The sequence below is a fragment of the Ranitomeya imitator genome, chromosome 3, assembly GCF_032444005.1.
Source record: "Ranitomeya imitator isolate aRanImi1 chromosome 3, aRanImi1.pri, whole genome shotgun sequence".
NCBI classification, from domain to species: domain Eukaryota; kingdom Metazoa; phylum Chordata; class Amphibia; order Anura; family Dendrobatidae; genus Ranitomeya; species Ranitomeya imitator.
In genome coordinates this window covers 746,453,679-746,474,874 of record NC_091284.1, presented here as the reverse complement: position 1 = coordinate 746,474,874, position 21,196 = coordinate 746,453,679, and the positions used below count along the sequence as shown (strand labels likewise).

The following is a 21,196-nucleotide window of genomic DNA, read 5'->3' as shown; positions in this document are numbered from 1 at the left end:
CTGTCCGATGGCAGAAAGGGGTTAAGCACAATATTCGGATGTAGTAAGCTGTGTGGCTGTGAATCCACCACTGAAGTGGAAAATATTTGCTGAAAGCTGCAGGTCTGCCCTTGTCTGCTTGAGTCTCTCTTTTGTGAGTGCTCCTCACACCTCCTGCCTGCTGTCCCCTCCATAGAGGTTTATAGTATCTGTAGCCTGATACTTTGGGAGCTGGTTGTCCGACTTTTGCAAAGATGGATTTTAGCTGTTATATAGAAAAATGGTTGAGTTTAGGAGGGAGGAGAGGAAACCTAGTGGCACCTACGGTCAGTGGAGATAGAAGCAGACTTCTCTGATAAGGGGTATTACATATTATTTTCTTGTACTTTTGATTTTTGCAAAGTTTGTTGAAAGGACAATGGCTCTTTATCATTGTCTCACCAGTCAGTTAACTACAGTGTAAAGTGGTGACCTATTGTCACTGTGGGTACAATACATTTACCATCTGTTAGATTAGTGGGGGTCCAACCCCAGTCCAGTTTTCCCCCATACCCCCTCCATAGAACTGCACCTAGGAGGAGTGAAAGTGTGAGAATGCATCCTGCTAGCTTTGTGGAAAAGTCATAAAAGCATTAGCCCCCCCACCCAAAAAAATCATTTAAGGACTCAAAATGCCCCTTTTTAATAAAATATGACCCTCTTGAACCAATAAGCTCATGATCTCCAGTCCCTCATAATTATTGTCCGTCGGCCTCACAGTTGTCAGAATAATAGAAAAAACAGTAAATTCCTGTGTTTGTAGCCTGACTTCAGATAAAAATAACTTTTTATTTATTTTTTTTTTTTTTTAAAGTTGACATCAATGTGAGGAAAACCTTTGGGAAAACAGCTTTTTCCTGTCTAATCTTTAATTTATTTGATTGCTTGAGAGTTATTAGAAAGTAAAATGAGGCAGAGGTGAGAACGCAGTATAACAACTTTACAAATGGCTCTCAGCGGTTCTGTATGTTCAGTGTATGTCGCTGTTACAGTGGCAATAAAATATTAACTGTAGACGTCCCTTTCATGTGCAAAATGAAATAAATGTGAATTATGTTCATGTAATTAAAGGGGTGTTCTCAGATTCTTTAATTGCTTCAATTAGACAGCATTAAAGGGAACCTGTCACCCCCAAAATCGAAGGTGAGCTAAGCCCACCAGCATCAGGGGCTTATCTACAGCATTCTGTAATGCATTGTTATGCTGTAGCTGAGCCCCCGATGTATCCTGAAAGATGAGAAAAAGAGGTTAGATTATACTCACCCAGGGGCGGTCCCGCTCCGGTTCTGGTCCGATGGGCGTCGCGGTCCTGTCCGGGGCCTCCCATCTTCTTACGATGACGTCCTCTTCTTGTCTTCACACTGCGGCTCCGGCGCAGGCATACTTTGTCTGCCCTGTTGAGGGCAGAGCAAAGTACTGCAGTGCGCAGGCGCCGGGAAAGGTCAGAGAGATTTGTTAGGACTGGAATGAGCATGTTAGTGAGGTTGGGGAGCAGGTGGGAAGGGATGAGGTCAAGTGCACAGGTGTGAGGTGTGATTTGGAAAGGAGGCTAGTAAGTTCTCCTTCAGTGATGTTGGAGAGGGAAGTTATTTGGGAGGGGAATAGGTCTGGTATATGGAGTGGTTGGGGTGATGGAACAGTAAAGGTTTGCCTTGCTTGGTGGATCTTGTTTTTGAAGTAGGTGGCAAGTCCTCAGAAGAGATGAGGGGAGTTGGAGGTGGCAGTGGCGGGCGGAGGAGAGAGTTAAATGTGCTGAACAGTTGTTTTGGGTTGTAGAATAGTGCAGATACAAGGTTAGTGAAATAGGTCTGTTTAGCAGAAGTGAGGGCTAGTTTGAAGGCAAGTGTAGCTTGTTTGAAAGCAATGAAGTCATCTGGCAGGCGTATTTTTTTCCAACGCTGCTCCGCGACCCTGGATGCTTGTCGGAGTTTTTTTGGTGAGGTTGTTATGCCAGGGTTGCCTATTGATTTGTCACACTTTGCCATGCTTGAGAGGGGCGACTGAGTCTATGGCTGATGTGAGGGTGGAATTAAAGAAAGCGGTGGCGCTGTCCATGTTGTGGAGTGAAGATATGAAGGACAGGGGTATTTGAGAGTCTGTGAAAGTCTAGGGGTGCAAGGTTTCTGTGAGGATGTGGTAATGGCTGGACATGGGGAGCGGGTGAGGAGGACAAGGATGAGAAGGTGAGTAGATGGTGGTCAGATAGGGGGAAGGGAGAGGTTGTGAGATTAGATAAGGAGCAGAGGCGGGTGAAGATGAGTTCTAGTGTATGTCCATCTGTGTGGGTGGCTGTGGAGGACCACTGAGTAAGTCCAAAGGATGAGGTAAGGGCCAGGAGCTTGGAGGCTGCTGGCTGGTGGGTGTCTGTTGGGATATTAAAGTCACCCATTATGATGGTGGGGATGTCAGCAGAGAGAAAGTGAAGAAGCCAGGTGGAGATTTGGTCAATGAAGGCAGTGGCTGGCATATGACAGCCATTTGGAGATTAGAGGGAGAGTAGATATGGACAGAGTGAACCTCAAAAGAAGGGAGGATAAGAGAGGGTGGGGGTTGGATAGGGTTGAAGTAACAGTTTTTGGAAAGAAGTAAACCCACTCCCCTGCCATGTCTGTTGCCAGAACGAGGACTGTGGGTAAAGTGGAGGCCACCGTAACTCAGTGCAGCAGGGGAGGCTGTGTCAGGGGGTGTCAGCCAGGTCTCAATGAGGGCCAGGAAGGAAAGGTTGCGGGAAGTAAAGAGATCATGGAGCTTGTTGCAGACAGAGCGGGCATTCCAAAATGCCCCAGAGAGAGGAAGCAAGGGGGTGGGGGTCAGTGGCACAGATTTTAGGTGTGAGGGATTGCGGTAGTTTCTCTTAGTGTGAGAAGGATAGGAGTGAGGATTAGTGGGATCTATGAGGCGGGAGGGGGGGGGGGGCCAGGATTGTGGGATATGTCGCCAGCAGTGAAAATGAGAGGGGGAGATAGGTATTTGGTTTGAGGGTGTAGGGGTAGGGGCTAGCGAAGGAGAGTGAGGATTAGTGGAGCAGAAACAGTGAGGGCAAATGTGAGTATGGTTAAATAGCAGGGGAAGAAAGGAAAAGCAAGTAAAATTAGAATACAGTGATTAGTCTTACCGTCTGGCCGATTCCTGGACTATTTCTGGCATATTTCTAACGATACAGTTAAAAGATGTCACTTCAAATGATGTCACATCTGACTAAAGTCGATTAATATCCATGAACACTAAAATACATTTTGCACTTACTTCTGCTGCTGCTACTAGACTTATATTCCCCAAGACTTTTCCTGATTGAGGATATTATTGTCCCATCTTTAGGGTAGACTCTAAATATTGTATCACTGGGTATCTGATTTCTGGCACCCTCTTCCATCAGCTGTTTCAAGGGGCCACAGCTCTCAGCGAGCTCTTCACTTTCCTGCTTTGCATGCCCACTTGCAACTTATTAGCGACTTTGTTGTTTTTTCAAGCATTACTATATCGACATTAATGGGTCTCTGCAGACCCCTTTAAACAGCTGATTGGGTGGGGGGGTCATAAGGTTCGTTAAAATAATCGTTTGAGCAATGTGATGAGCAGATAATGTCAGACGAGTGTTCATATGGGAAGAAAATCATCTGGATGAAATGGTTGAATGTCAGTTCTTAGGTCATGCACCGTGTTCACACACATGGCTAATCTGAATTAATGGTGGGTGATGAGTGATAATATTTACTTTGAATACATGAATTCCTAAGTCACTGTACAAACATTTCCGTTAGTTTCGCAAACTTATTTTTCAATAATAACGATTATGTGCTCTCTCCATTGCTACAACTGTAACTGAACTATTTTTTTTTCCTTGTATCACGATCAACCCTATTTAGGACTTGAATTTCCACTCCTTGAAACAATTTGCCTTTACATTTCACAATTATCGAAAAGTTGTTTGCCATTTTTTTTTTTGGTCAATCTGTCTCATGCATGATGAATGAGTGTTATTGGAAACTTTATTCGGTTGCACTACCCATTCATGTTACAGAGTTATCCTGAATGATGGGTCGTTGGATTGGATTGCTGGATTATCAGCCAGTGTAATTGCAGCCTAAAGGGGTTATCGAGGACTAGATTATATATTTTTTTCTACTATGAGCCAAAAAACCAGCGTGTAAGTAGTTACTACCTGCTTGTCCTGCCCGGTGCCAGATCTGAGCGTTCACTGACCTCTCCTGCCAGCGATTCAGCTGCTCCACGTCAACCCAGCAGCTCTTCTTCTTCTGAGCTGGTCTGTTGATGGGGTGTGACTGCTGACGTCAGGCTGATTGACAGCCGGCTTCCTGCAGTTATGCAGTCACACTCAGTCATCAGAGCAAAGAGATGTGACGTCAGAGGAAGCCACAAAATTACCAGCAGGAGCGGTCTGTGTCCACTGGGGAAGAACAGGCAAGTAGTTAGCAACAACCTGCCTATTAATTTTTTCCTGAGGGCCTAAGAACTTATATAGTCCTGGATAACCTCTTTAAAGGTGTTATCTGGCCTTAGGGTAGAAGTCTGATGTTACTCTGTTATTTCAGATTTGTGAATCCTCACATTGTGCTCACTGCACACCGTTATAATTCTCTGGTGTGCCTGTAACCTGCAGTGGACAGGTGTGTGAGAGCAAGTATGCGATTTGCATGCATGTGGTCATGTGCTGACTAGACGTGTGGCCCCGCTCAATGCAATTGATTTGAGATAGGCCTGACATGTCCAGTCAGAATGTTGTTGGAAGTATGCAAATTCCATGCTTGCAGCCGCATGACTGCCTGCTCCCGGCATCGGAGAATTCTGATAGTGTGCAATGTGATTGCAGACTTGCAGCGGGCAACCCCTTTAAAGCTCTGTGCATTTTGCATTTTTTTAAGGTGGATTACGGCTGTGTGACCTTAGCAAATGCGCCCCATAAATGTCAAATCTACATTGCTCTGCACATGATCCGTCTTACGACGGATCAGTTAAAAGAAGTGACATTCTTATTGGGTATGGAAGTGGTAAGTAGCTACGGAAAGTATTCAGACCTCTTTACATTTTTCACTCTTTGTTTCATTGCAGACATTTGGTAAATTCAAAAAAGTTCATTTTCTTCCATTTAATGTACACTCTGCACCCCATCTTGACTGAAAAAAAACTGAAATGTAGAAATTTTTGCAAATTTAATTAAAAAGAAAAACTGAAATATCACATGGTCATAAGTATTTAGACCCTTTGCTCAGACACTCATATTTAAGTCACATGCTGTCCATTTGCTTGTGATCCTTCTTGAGATGGTTCTACTCCTTCATTAGAGTCCAGCTGTGTTTAATTAAACTGATAGGACTCAATTTGGAAAGGCGCACACCTGCCTATATAAGAGCTCACAGTGCATGAAAAGGTACCTTCACACTAAACGACGCTGCAGCGATCCAGACAACGATCCGGATCGCTGCAGCGTCGCTGTTTGGTCGCTGGAGAGCTGTCACACAGACCGCTCTCCAGCGACCAACGATGCCGGTAACCAGGGTAAACATCGGGTTACTAAGCGCAGGGCCGCGCTTAGTAACCCGATGTTTACCCTGGATACCATCCTAAAAGTAAAAAAAAACAAACGCTTCATACTTACCTTCGGCTGTCTGTCCCCGGCGCTCTGCTTCTCTGTACTGGCTGTGAGCACAGCGGCCGGAAAGCAGAGCGGTGACGTTTAGGATGGTATCCAGGGTAAACATTGGGTTACTAAGCGCGGCCCTGCGCTTAGTAACCCGATGTTTACCCTGGTTACCAGCGAAGACATCGCTGAATCGGCGTCACACACGCCGATTCAGCGATGTCAGCGGGAGAGCCAGCGACCAAATAAAGTTCTGGCCTTCTAGCCCCGACCAACAACATCACAGCAGGATCCTGATCGCTGCTGCGTGTCACACTGAACGATATCGCTAGCCAGGACGCTGCAACGTCACGGATCGCTAGCGATATCGTTTAGTGTGAAGGTACCTTTAGACCAAATGAGAATCATGAGGTCAAAGGAACTGGCCAAGGCGCTCAGAGACAGAATTGTGGCAAGGCAAAGATCTGGCCAAGCTTACAACAGGATTTCTGCAGTACTCAAGGTTACTAAGAGCACAGTGGCCTCCATAATCCTTAAATGGAAGAATTTTGGGACCACCAGAACCAGCCAAACTGAGCAATCGTGGATGAAAGAGGTAAAGAAGAACCCCAAGATCACTATGTCTGAGCTCCAGAGATGCAGTAGGGAGATAGGAGAAAGTTCCACAAAGTCAACTATCACTGCAGTCCTCCACCAGTCGGGCCGTTATGAGTGGTCAGACGCAAGCCTCTCTTCAGTGTAAGACATATGAAAGCCCGCATAGAGTTTGCTTAAAAAAACACATGAAGGACTCCAAGACTATGAGAAATAAGATTCTCTGGTCTGATGAGAGGGAGATAGACCTTTTTGGTGATAATTCTAAGTGGTATGTGTGGAGAAAACCAGGCACTGCTCATCACCTGCCCAATCCCTACAGTGAAACGTGGTGGCAGCATCATGCTATGTGGGTGTTTTTCAGCTGCAGGGACAGGACGACTGGTTGTCATTGAAGGAAACCTTCCAACAAGACAATGACCCTAAGCACACAGCTAAAATATCAAAGGAGTGGCTTCAGAACAACTCTGTGACCATTCTTGACTGGCCTGGCCAGAGCCCTGACCTAAACCCAATTGAGCATCTCTGGGGAGGCCTGAAAATGGCTGTCCACCAACGTTCACCATCCAACCTGACGGAACTGGAGGATCTGCAAGGAAGAATGGCAGAGGATCCCCAAATCCAGAGGTGAAAAACTTGTTGCATCATTCCCAAGAAGACTCATGGCTGTACTAGCTCAAAAGGTGCTTCTACTCAATACTGAGCAAAGGGTCTGAATACTTATGACCATGTGATATTTCAGTTTTGCTTTTTTAATACAATTGCAAAAATTACTACATTTCTGTTTTTTTTCAGTCAAGATCCCCCATCTTGTAGAGTGTACATTAATGAGAAAAAAAATAACTTTTTTGAATTTACCAAATGGCTTCAATGAAACAGAGTGAAAAACGTAAAGGGGTGTGAATACTTTTCGTACCCACTGTATATTGTATAAATGTTATATATTAAAGGAGTTTTCCTCGTTCAGCACATGAACCTTAATTTTAGAGTGAGCTTGGAGTAGGTTCTGTTCCAATACACAAGTAGCTTTTGTCTTGCGTGTTGTGGAGCTGTATAGAATTCTGCCTATAGAGAGGCATTTAGTTTCCCCTGCAGCTTACTTAATTTGGTAAATGTAAGAAATTGCCTCAATCCCGTATTGTCCTCTCTCCGTCGAACTTCCGCTCGGTTTACAGTGCAACAGACACAGGCTTGTGTAACTGGCCCCACTGGTGGGAAATATATTTTTCATGGTGAGATTATTAGCGTGCTTACACCAGCTTTTCTTAATGATCTTGTTTAGTTTAGTTCTCCCGGTCTTTTCTATTCTGATTATGTACAGGGTTATGACATAATTGTATTGGATGAAGAAGGCGTGCAGCGGCAGCAAATGTAAGCTACAGCCATGAATTAAAGTCACTCGGGGCTGCGTTGTTTTGTCACAGAACAGGCCCCTGTTGTACTCCCAGCAACTGAAAGTGGATGGTCGTTTTCTGAACAGCATGAGAGCACTTCTAGCGGAATCTGGTTACCACGGAAACGGGAGAGGCAGGGAAGGGGGCTTCATTAGGACCCTCCAGAGATCAGAAAGCAGGACGGGGCCATGAACATTCCCATGATCCGTTACTTTTGTCTTCCTGGGACACGTCTTAAGTTTTCAATGAAACTTTTGTTCCCACTCTTTCTATATGCATAATTATAAGTTGGAGATTACGCATCTCTGCACGCTACCGCTGCGCTGGAAGGGAAGGCAATGTATTACATGGGCTATTGGATTATTATTATTAGCTTCATTAGTATTTTTATGTCGCCAGATTTCACAATACAAGCTACATACATTCTTAGTAAAACTCTTAGACTTGATGAGTGACATACTTAGGGAACTCAAAAATTGGGCATCACGAATCACAGCAGCCAGGTATACTGTGAAGATCTGGATGAATACCAGATTAGCCAGGTGCTGCCCCCAGACGCCTCTTCCTAGCACTGCTGCAGGTGATTGACAGTTGTAACTTCCTCACCTGTCTGTAAATCCGGCCAGGAACCATAGCCCAAGTCAAGACTAGTCTGGCACTGCCTCCGGCCGCCTCCTCCTAGCACTGCTGCAGGTGATTGACAGGTGTAACTTCCTCACCTGTCTGTAAATCAGGCCAGGAACCATAGCCCAAGTCAAGACTAGTCTGGCACTGCCTCCGGCCGCCTCCTCCTAGCACCACTGCAGGTGATTGACAGGTGTAACTTCCTCACCTGTCTGTAAATCAGGCCAGGAACCATAGCCCAAGTCAAGACTAGTCTGGCACTGCCCCAGGCTGACTCTTCCCAGTGTCGCTACAGGTGATTGACAGGTGTCTCCATATATACGTGTGAGGGAGCGACCTGTCAATCAACTGCAGCGGCGCTAGGAAGAGCCTGCTGGGGGCAGTGCCGGACTAATCCCAGGAAAACCTTCAAAAAGGACTATGAAGCGTTCTGACATGCACTTACACCAGTACACCGGCTTCATCAGGTCTAAGATTTCATTCTTACTGCATGTATTCTGTATTGTGATATTTGATGACACATACGCTTTTGTATTATTAGCCTTATATGTTCATATGTAAAACTACATAAAATGAGTATTGCTAATGTTATTTTTAAGTCCTTTAGTCATCTAATTATAGCAGTTCTGATATATCCGCTGATAATACGGAAATCCTGAAAATCTACTATGTGTTAAAGCCCCATTTTTGATTAACAGGAAGTTAATGTAGCTACACAGGTCTTCAGATGCTCCCTTACCAGTTCCTAAAAATTTGAATAAAATCCTCAAGCGGATGTTCACATAGATAAAAAAAAAATATATATATATTTTTAGCCACAAAAATCAATCGATATCACAAAAATGCATGAAAGTAAGGTTTTTGTTGCAGTATCATAGTGTTTTTTTTTTAATATACCTTTTAATGTTTTCCCAATTTAAGGAGTAGTAAACCCTAACGTTGGTTTTGAGCGACATGGAGTGGGCTCAGGAGCTGAGCCTGCGCTGTACAAGGCGGGTGCCAGATGCATTGCACTGCCAGCACCTGTCTCTAATAGCCAGCTCTGATCTGAAAGTGGCATTTAAATGGATGCGATACAACATCTTCCCCCATCAGCCCACCACTTTCCCATTTCCTTAGACAAGGACAGGTGGACAATAATTTGATCTCAGTGTAAACAGATTAGTAGACATATTTGAGCAGTTTTTGAGACTGAATGATCATTGCAACAAACAAAGTGATTGATAATGGAGAGAAAGAAGCACATTTGTCTAAGATGTTAAAATTTCTTATCTTCTCCTGTACTACCTATTTTATGATTTGTTACTATTTAACCCTTTACCAACATATGATGTGATAGGATGGTGATATGTCGCCCACCTGACTTTGATGTGAGCTCAGGAGCTGAGCCCTCATATTTTCCTGCAGATGATGGCTGTGTGATTTAGCTATCATCTGCCTCTAACAGCTGCGATGTTAAATGCTGCTGTCGGTACTTTAGTGATATTTTCAGCACGTGGCCAGGGTGCCACACTGCTATAAACACTGATCGACGTGATCGCAGGGTGGCAATGGGTGGACATGATACCCAAGGGTCTGATGAAGACCCCTGTGCCTTTCATGCTGGTGCTTCTATGAAAGCCAGCCTTTTGCTGCCATTTTATAGGAGACCGTCATTTTTGCTATACACAGCAATAATCTGACCTCCAGACCTCCGACCTCGTGGGGGCATCACAGCCTTGGACCTGACCAGAAGACAATAAAACTTCTCCTTATCTGTGAACTACCCCAATATTTACGGCCATAACTGTTTCTCCCTCACCCATACTGATAGTTCTGCTTCATGACACTTATTTATTGCGTTATTCTTGTGTCCAATTGTACAGGGTGGGCCATTTATATGGAGACACCTAAATAAAATGGGAATGGTTGGTGATATCAACTTCCTGTTTGTGGCACATTAGTATATGGGAGGGGGAAAACTTTTCAAGATGGGTGGTGACCATGTCGGCCATTTTTTCAATGGGAAGAGGGTCATGTGACACATCAAACTTATTGAGAATTTCACAAGAAAAACGATGGTGTGCTTGGTTTTCACGTAACTTTATTTTCATGAGTTCCCATTGAAAAAAAAAGGTTGAATCCAAAATAGCCGCCTTCAAAATGGCCATCATTATCACCACCCATCTTGAAAAGTTTCCCCCCCGCCATATACGAATGTGCCACAAATAGGAAGTTGATATCACCAACCATTCCCATTATATTTAGGTGGCCCACCCTATATATAAATGGCCCACCCTGTATATAAATATATGAATCTTCAGATTTTGTGTTATTCTGTGCCTGATGAGACCTGAATAGTCTCAAAAAAAATGCTATCTGTTACCCTTAATGGCTAACTAAAAAGATGGTATCAACCACTGAGGCCTCTGAAACGTTAATATGTTTGCATGTTTTAGTATCACTGTAGTTGTATTGACCCGGAGACTCTCATTCCCGGTAATTCACCATGTATTGGGTTGTGCAAAAACAAAACTCCAAAAAATCAAAGGCGGAATTGCATTTCCCCCCCCCCCCCCCCCACAATTTTGCTGCATTTGGAATTTTTTCTTCATTTTTCCAGTACATCGCTTGATAAATTGAACGATCATTCAAAGTTACATCTCGTCTTGCAGCAAACAAGCCCCTGAACGTCCTTGTCGACTAAATAATAATAATAAAAAAAAGTTATGGCTCTCAGAAGAAAGGGAGGAAAAACAAAAAGTGCAAGCCCCCTCCCACCCCGGGATTTAACCCACTTGTAAAGTTATTAGTGAAAACCATGAAAAAGATACCCCGAAACTGTAAAGGCTTCACAGAAGATGATGACATATATATATATATATATATATCTACTATATAAAGCTGAATGTGTGTATGTGTGTGTATGTCCGGGATTGGCATCTGCACCGTTGCAGCTACAGCCACAAAATTTTGCACAGTCACACGTCTGGACCCCGAGAGCGTCATAGGCTATGTTGTGAGGTGAAATTTTAACCCCGCGCTTTCCAATTCACCAAACAATTTTTCCCCTATCTACATAATGGGGGAAAAAGTGAAAGGAAAAGTGTTGGAGGGAAATTGACAGCTGCCAGATGTGAACAAGGGAGACTTAAAGAATGAGAGCGATGGCGCCAAAGAGTATATACCGTACAGTTGCTAAGGTGGGGCCCGGACATGGGATACTCACCACACACGGGGATATGAACACACACACAAAATGCGCCACACACTACCACGTGCTTGAACACATATACCACCCTCAGCACACATTTCACCACACATACACCAACCTCACCACATAAAAGTCAAAACAGAAAAGTCGCCGCTCAAAACTCGCCACGCGCAAAAATCACCAAATGCAAAACTAGGCTCACGCAAAACTCGCCACACGTGCAAAACTCACCTCATGGGAAAACTCGCCACACGCAAAACTTGCACCCGCGGAAAAATTGCCACATACACAAAAGTTGCAACACATGCAAAAGCTGCCTCACACAAAACTTGCACATACTCAAAAGGCACCACACATAAAACTCGCCACGCACAAAACTCGCCATGCGCAAAATTTGCTGCACACAACTTGCTACACTAACCTGTCACATGCAACTCGACACACAAAAAGTTGCTACACGCATGTCGCCACACAAAATTCATCTCACAAAAGTCGCTACATGCATGTCGCCACACGCAACTCAACACACACAACTTGACACACGAAACTCGCCCTAAAACACACACAAGTCTGGTATTATCCTTCAAAAATAAAAATCTGATTAATAAGCAGACAAACTACAAGAGCAACAAATGTACCATATAGGAAATCCGGCAGCTGTCAGTCACATGACCTGTCTATTATGTGTATGTGTGAGCTAATATATACTGCCAGGGAGGAGGGCTTCCTGTTGGCTGGGGATTTATCAGGCTGCCAATTTCGCTTACAAATACGGAGGTAAAAATATTGACCAAATAACGTGTGAACGAGGTCTAATACAGGAGGAAATGACATACAGATATATACTATGTACAGGGGAGATAACACACAGGTATATACTATATAGAGGAGGAGATGACATACAGGTACATACTATATACAGGAGGAGATGACATACAGATATATACTATATACAGGAGAGATGACACACAGGTATATACTATATAGAGGATGAGATGACATACAGGTATATACTATATACAGGAGGAGATGACATACAGGTATATACTATATACAGGAGGAGATGACTCACAGGTATATACTATATACAGGAGCAGATGACCTACAGGTATATACTATATACAGGAGGAGATGACATACAGGTATATACAGGAGGAGATGACACACAGATATATACTATATACAGGGGAGATGACACACAGGTATATACTATATACAGGAGGAGATGACATACAAGTATATACTATATACAGTGGAGATGACACACAGCAGGTATATACTATATACAGGGGAGATGACACAGGTACATACTATATACAGGAGGAGATGACATACAGGTATATACAGGAGGAGATGACACACAGATATATACTATATACAGGGGAGATGACACACAGGTATATACTATATACAGGAGGAGATGACATACAAGTATATACTATATAGAGTGGAGATGATACACAGCAGGTATATACTATAAACAGGGGAGATGACATACAGGTATATACTATATGCAGGAGGAGATGACATACAAGTATATACTATATACAGTGGAGATGACACACAGCAGGTATATACTATATACAGGGGAGATGACATACAGGTGTATACTATATACAGGAGATGACATACAGGTGTATACTATATATAAGGGAGATGACAAACATGTATATACTGATGTGAAAATGAGAGGTGTGAGGTGAAAATGAAAAGGTGTGAGTGCAAAATGAGAGGAGTGAGGGAAAATAGTGGAGTGATCGGAAAATGACAGATGTGAGGTCGAAATGACAAGTGTTAGGGGGGAATGAGAGGAGTGAGGGGGAAAATGAGAGGAGTGAGGGAGAAAATGAGAGGTGTGAGGGAGAAAATGAGAGGAGTGAGGGAGAAAATGAGAGGTGTGAGGGAGAAAATGAGAGCTGTGAGAGGGAAAATGAAAGATGTGATTGGGAAAATGAGAGGCGTGATGGGAAAATAAGAGAAGTGAGGTGCTATAACTAACCACAGATATTTACTATGCCCAGTCAACGCCGGGCTCTTCAGCTAGTGTGTATATATATATATATATATCTTTTTTTTTTTTTATTAATCTTTGCTAAATGTGCGTTTAATGTTTAAGTGAATTTGTTTATAGCAGATTCCATTCTGTCTGGTGCGTGTGTTACTGTGTGGCCTGGTACGTGTGTTGCTGTATGGCCTGGTGCGTGTGTTAGTGTGTGGCCTGGTGCGTGTTACTGTATGGCCTGGTGCATGTGATGCTGATATTAGGTGATCGCTTACCGCCATCTAGTGGCACCTTATTACTATTATTCAGGGTTCTAAGTGCTAGTTTTTGTCGTAGTGTGTTAATATTTGGTCCCTTTCCAGCTGCTCCCAGGAGCTGCTGCGTTCAGGCACTTTGCATTCCTCCACCCTTATCCATATGGCTGAGTCAGGTTTTTGTGTATTTAGCATCTTAGTTAATAATTCACATAATTGTTCTATGTTCTGTAATATTTTATAACCGAAAGCAAAACCCATATGCAGGTTTTATTACAAATTATTAATTTGTATAATGTGTATGCTCATTATCATTATTGTTGTTATTATTATTAATAATAATTTGTGTTCATTTATTTATTTTTTGCAGCCAGCGATTAGAAGTTCGAGCCCAGGTTGCAGACGCTTTCTTAGACAAGTTTCAGCTTGCCTCTGATGAAATGAATATACTTCGAGGAACTCGTGAAGGGCCCTTAACAGAGGTAAAGAGTAAGATCACGGCGATGTGTCATGTGACACCGACATCTCAGTGACACAGGAAAACATTGGGTGGCACAATTTCCTATGATGTCGACGTGCGATGTATCTTTTGTCATAGGTTGCACATCACGTGCCATAGACTTCGGTGGAATGTGCATGTGACATGAGGCTTGCCTGCAACGTGGCTGTTCTATTTTCAACTCCAAAATAGTGTCGCAACTGACATCAAAGTTTTTGTCACATGACTTCGTAAGAATTGCTGTTGTGCGATACGGCACCATAGATCATATTTTTCGGACCATAAGACGCACCTTACCATAAGACGCATCCCAAATTTTGAGGTGTAAAATAGGAAAAAAGATTTTTATAAGGTTGAGGGCTGGCGGTGGTGGAGCGTCGTCACAGGAGGCATGGTCCCTTCCTCAGGAAGCCGGTGGCAGCAGAAGTGGGACAATGTTGCGGGCCTTGGGTGGCAAGACGGGGCATCCCAGCAGTGCGATGCTGCGGACCTGGTGTTGACAGTGAGGCAGAGCAGAGTGCGTTGAGTGGAGCATGGTCCCTTCCTCATGGCGGCATAAGTGTGATGCTGCGGGCCCGGTTTTGTCGGTGAGCAGAGCGGAGTGCATCATTGGTTTCCCGTCGGCCATTTTCCTGAAGCTGCGGTCCCCTTGAGGTGGTGCATGGAAACTATAATTATTCAAAAGATTTGTCCCTTTTTTTCTCTGTTCATAGGCTGCAGTGGTGGCATCAAGTCGACAGAATCTTTTTAATCTGTCTGGACATCACCTTTTTCCTTTTTAATGGAATAAAATAAAAAGTGCATTTTATTTATATCCAGCCTATGGATCCTTTTTTTTTTACTCTGTACTTTTTTCTAATAAAGTACAGTATGTAGTTTTTATTGTGAAATCTGATAACTGATCCACTTTAATCTGTTAGTTGTTGACTCTGCGGCAGCAACAATCAGAATGTGCCTCTGGGCTGTAATATGTGAGGGACGTTAGGACAAGGTCCAAATAAAGAAAGCCAAGTAATACAAGGTAGCTGTATTCTAGCCATTACATACAGAGCTAACATATTAGCATTAGAGCAGTGCAGCGTTGTTGGTGCTCAGCCGCTGTAATAACTGGTTACTCTACTGCTAGAAGCACACCCATCATCTCTTCATTGCAGTGAGGTAGAATTGTATTTCTAATGCTAACTCCCTTAGGGAAAAGAGGCTTCCTGTTACTACATAGAGCTTAGGATTCAGCTCATCAGTTTTTAATCACATGATGTCATAGACCCTAATTGAAAAGAAGAATTATCTGGGTAGAAAGGCAAAATGAGCAATTGTAAGTACACAGTGCTGTGTAATATAATGATTGTAATGTAGTAAGAGGATGAAAACTTTGATAGGAGGAGGAGAAGAAGAAGTGCTACTTAACGCTACTTTCACACATCCGTCTTCTGCCGTCAGGACGGATCGCTGGATCCGGCTAAATTTGTGAAAATCTGAAGTGCGGGATCAGTTTTTCTGTCGGATCCGACTAGCTGTTTTGCCCAATCGGTTAATGAGAGAGAGACAGTACCAGGGTTTGTCCCTCTAACACGCGTTTCGCGTAGTTGCTTCTTCAGAGCGTCAGAGGATAAAAACTTTGATGGGAGGAGGAGTGCTTCTTTTAAAGGGAATCTGGCAGCTACATTTGCCTTGGGCAGTCTGAGGTACTGCACGCTAGAGCCATGGAAATCCTTTCTAAGGATACAAGTTGGTGTATTGGGTGCATCGGCGGGCCCATCAATGCCATCGTGGTCCTCATCTCCTCTTCACTTCTTGTTGGAGTCGTCCCAGCTTTATTATTGACAATGGAGACAGAGGCTCTGCTTCATATCGTGACCTCTGACATCACTGTCGGTTATGAAGCAGAGGATGGTGGCGCCGAGTACTGCCGGTGCACTGACACGCACAGCCGAGCAATTGTGAAGATTATTTGCTTGAGCGTAAAAGTCTAATTTCGGAGCAACGGAGGGAGCACCAGAAAGCAATGAAACAGAAATCCTTGGGAATGATTTGCACTGCCCTAACCTGCAGTGCCTCTTCTGGCATAAGGCAAATGTTTCCAACAGATTCCCTTTAAAGGGAACCTGTCACCCCGAAAATCCGGGGTGAGGTAAGCCCACCGGCATCAGGGGCTTATCTACAGCATTCTGTAATGCTGTAGATAAGCCCCCGATGTAACCTGAAAAGGGAGAAAAAGACGTTAGATTATACTTACCCAGGGGCGGTCCCGCTGCTGGTCAGGTCGGATGGGCGTCTCCGGTCCGCTGCGGCGCCTCCTATCTTCTTTCCATGACGTCCTCTTCTGATCTTCAGCCACGGCTCCGGCGCAGGCGTACTTTGCTCTGCCCTGTTGAGGGCAGACAAAGTACTGCAGTGCGCAGGCGCCGGGCCTCTGACCTTTCCGGCGCCTGCGCAATGCAGTACTACCCTCTGCCCTCAAGAGGGCAGAGCAAAGTACGCCTGCGCCGGAGCCGTGGCTGAAGATCAGAAGAGGATGTCATGGAAAGTAGATAGGAGGCGCCGCAGCGGACCGGAGACGCCCATCCGACCTGACCAGCAGCGGGACCGCCCCTGGGTGAGTATAATATAACGTCTTTTTCTCCCTTTTCAGGTTACATCGGGGGCTTATCTACAGCATTACAGAATGCTGTAGATAAGCCCCTGATGCCGGTGGGCTTACCTCACCCCGGATTTTCGGGGTGACAGGTTCCCTTTAAGTATCTGTGTGGGGCTGCTGCAAGCATTTTTCACCCGTACTGATTCAATGTTTGTCTCCTATCCTGGTCATAAGCGGTGAGTTTTCACTTCTCACCGCCGAATACCCCTTTTAATAATATTTATTTTGGTTTCTAAATCTGCATCTTCTATTTTTTATTTTTTCTTCCTTGGCTTCAAGGATTTTTTCAAGGTACTGACAAAAGTTAAGCAAATTCACAATGATGTCAAACTACTTCTGCGAACCAACCAGCAAACTGCAGGGTAAGTGGGGCATATACAACTAATGTCCTCCTTTTCTCCTCTTGCATATTGATAGTCCAAGAATGGATTGACTTCTTCTATTACCACATTTCTCCTGTAGTGGGCACTATAGTAAAAATGTTGCCCATTGTTTTTTATACGTATGTATAAATGTCTGCAGGCCCATTATAATGATTTGTTTTCGGTTTCCTTTTGTATGCAGAGCTGAGCTGATTTCAGCCATTTATGTTTGAATGTGAAATACTGGGCCCTTCGGTGGAGCCTGTGGAGACCACCTAGCCGAAAGGATGGGACCCCAGCAGATTGTCACTGCCACTGGTCTCTCCCTATACACGCATGCAGATAGAGACCAGTCACTCAACAGGACCTGGCAGGGAACGTCACCTGTTCAATTAGCCACTGGGGTCCGACACCCAGCGCCTCCACCGATCAGCTGTCATAAATGGCCGGAGATACTTGTGAAGCTGACCATCTTCTGATAGTGGCCACCGCAGGGCACTACACATCCACCTCCTATTGATTTGAAAAGGAGGCAGATGTGTAGTACGCTGCGACCAGCTCCGCAAGTAAGTCTTTCCGTCCAGCGGCCACCGACACCAATAATAACTGATCGGCAGGGGTGTCGGGTTTCGAACACCGGCATATCAGACATCGAAAAAGTAGTAGACCACTTCTTTAAACTATGTTTATCCATGAAACACTGCAGAGTCAAACACACTTGGCTAAAATCATACAGTGTCTGATATATGCTGCCTGTGATTCAGCAGTATCTCGAACTGGACACACCATGTAATAAGTGATGGGGAGCAGATTAAAACTTTTTTTATTTTGGCTCTCCATTCTGGAGATATTAGCAATCAAAGTATTTGGCACTTGAGCAAATACTTTTTTTTTTTTTTTTTTTTAAAGCAAAGTGGGCATTACCAGAGAGATTTCAGTGGGGAGTAAACTTCTTCTTTCTAACCCTGACCAATCATAAGCAAGCAGCAACATACTGCAGCAGAAAGAACACGCCTCCACAGTGAACACGCCTCCACAGTGAACACGCCTCCACAGTGAACACGCCTCCAGTGAACACGCCTCCACAGTGAACACGCCTCCACAGTGAACACGCCTCCACAGTGAACACGCCTCCACAGTGAACACGCCTCCACAGTGAACACGCCTCCACAGTGAACACGCCTCCACAGTGAACACGCCTCCACAGTGAACACGCCTCCACAATATCATCGGCAAACCGTCTGCTCTCCTCACTGCAGTGAGTGGCTATGATTGGTCAGTCAGCATCACATATAGGAAGAAGTACACACCTCCAGTGAAATCTCACTGGTAATACCCATTTGGACAAAAAAAAAAAATTAACGGTCTAGGTTCCAAATACTTTGATTGCTAATATCTCTGCAAATAAGAGGCATCATTATTAAAAAAGCAAACACTTTGTTCTGCTCTGTAAGTGGACAACCCCTTTTAATATGAATTTTGTTGTGAAGTGCTCTTTAATTGTAAAGTGCAAAACTCTCATCCCATGAATGTAACATCGGGCATAAGAAGCAGTGTAAAACGGCTTACTTTACTACAATTGTGCTAAGTGTGTAATGAGGTTTATTGCTGGGTATTAATATAAGCGCTATTAATATGAACAGTGGGTGCCTGATCTTTTGCAGGAAACCTTTAATTTCTTGATCACCGGAGCATTTCTCTGCTATACCACCTGCAGAGGATAATTATGTCTGCAGAATGATAAGGGCTCATTGAGGGTTAAGACGTATTTCATTGTCTCCTTTTCCTCGGGAGGTATGGGTGGGATAATTGTGTATAATAGAGGTAATGCTGTTCTGTTATTGACTTGTCAGGCTGGAAATCATGGAGCAGATGGCTTTACTCCAGGAGACCTCATATGAGCGATTGTATCGCTGGGCACAAAGTAAGTCGTCCTCTTTTTCCTATAGTAAACCAGTAGTTTATTTTGATTGTGAGTACGCAATGTGGCGGAGTATCCTGTACTGGGATAGCGCACCCGTGGCTAATTTATATAAGAAATGTATCGTTGGGGTACAGGTCGGTAGGATAGAAAGGGGAGAGGGAGGATGAGGGTCCCATACATCTCTATGGGAGGACAGGGCTTATCTGTTGTGTCTGCATTCAGGACTGTGCTTAAGGCTTAGTTCACACATGGTAGGCTTTGTCTCACATTTGCCCTGAGTTTCACACTAGGTATTGAAAAGTGTGAAATCCATCAGATTTACGCCCTGGAATGCCCAAGTTGCAAGTTCTTTCCACTTGAGTTCTAAAAACCGCCATCCATTTAAAGGGAATGTCTCGTCAGAAAATAACCTGTTAGTTTAACCCCTTCCCGCTGCAGCGGATTTTGGCGTTCCTGGCCAAACTGTATTTTTCGAACAATGACACTTGTCACTTTGTGTAAATGCTCATTTACTAACCAAGGAGAGGGGGCACCACAATTTTAAAGAGGGATCCAACCCGGTCTAAATATATAATGTCGATATACAAAAAAGAGAAAAGCAATAGACCATAGAAGGGGATCACCTCAGACAAGGATCAAGTGAAAAATATATAGTTTTTATTCCATACACGTATAGACACAAGAAAACCACAGAACACAAACATTAAAAACATTTAAAATCGGTCATCCAAGTGACCTACAAATATATCACTTAGGCCTATAATAGGGCCAAAACCCCTGAATACCAACTCCCCAGTGTATACAATATTACATATAGAAAAACCACAACTGCATGTGTAGTCTAAACATATATAAATGTGATGTCTATGTGAACAGTACTATGCGCCTTGAGAAAATGTGAAATAATACCTCAGAAATTACATAACGACATAGCAGCACTAATAAATCTGAGAGACCATATAGTCATACGTAAAACCACCTAAAATAGTGGGTAACCATGCCAGCAAGCGAGAGCCGATAAGGTGATAAAGTACAAGCATATATAGCAAATGAGGTAGTAGATAAATGGTATAATGGGGCACTTGCCCTAAAAACCCCCTTTACCCCAGGCTAAATAAAATATCTGTAGAGCGATGGGATACAATATGTCAGAGGTACAGGGTAATTCACTATTAAATGCTTGCTGACACCAGATAACACCTGCTAATAGGATACCATGGCCATCAGGCCTCTATTGTCATGTAGAGATCAGAAATATCGTGGTAACACCCAAGGCTGCAGAGCGCACACAGAGCCACCTGGGGAGTGGGAGACAGGAGGTATGCTGACCCGACGCGTGTCGCCACACACACAGTGGCTTCGTGACGTAGCAGGTGTTATCTGGTGTCAGCAAGCATTTTATAGTGAATTACCCTGTACCTCTGACATATTATATCCCATCGGTCTACAGATATTTTATTTAGCCTGGGGTAAAGGGGGTTTTTAGGGCAAGTGCCCCATTATACCATTTATCTACTACCTCATTTGCTATATATGCTTGTACTTTATCACCTTATCGGCTCTCGCTTGCTGGCATGGTTACCCACTATTTTAGGTGGTTTTACGTATGACTATATTGTCTCTCAGATTTATTTGTGCTGCTATGTCGTTATGTAATTTCTGAGGTATTATTTCACATTTTCTCAAGGCGCATAGTACTGTTCACATAGACATCACATTTATATATGTTTAGACTACACATGCAGTTGTGGTTTTTCTATATGTAATATTGTTTTTTTTTTATTCAAATAAATTTTTATTAAGAATAACAAGGCAATTAACATGTTACATTTACATTTTCAATATAGAGTATTTCCCCCCCCCCCTCCCCCTTCAAACAGCCCTCTTCGATCCCAAAGCCCCCCACCCCCACCCCACAAAGCAGCTCATCTTGTTAATTACTACCATCATTAAAACAATAGAGTATCTAATCCCTCAACCATTCGTATAAGCCACACTTCACATTACTATCCCATAGCAATCCATGGAGGCCACATTTTATTGAACGTTTCAGTTTTCCCTCTCTTCCTATAAATCCCTTTTTCTAGTGTCAGGC

The 21,196-nt window shown here is 43.7% G+C and overlaps 1 protein-coding gene across 1 annotated transcript in view; it reads left to right on the top strand.

Annotated features, from left to right (window-relative positions):
* COG6 (component of oligomeric golgi complex 6) overlaps positions 1-21,196 on the top strand; it is a 181,314-nt gene that overhangs the window by 22,214 nt on the left and 137,904 nt on the right. Inside the window, exons 5-7 of the mRNA XM_069758914.1 lie at positions 14,049-14,160; positions 17,095-17,177; positions 19,031-19,101. Coding sequence (XP_069615015.1) covers positions 14,049-14,160; positions 17,095-17,177; positions 19,031-19,101 — 266 coding nt within the window. The remainder of the gene's footprint in view (positions 1-14,048; positions 14,161-17,094; positions 17,178-19,030; positions 19,102-21,196) is intronic.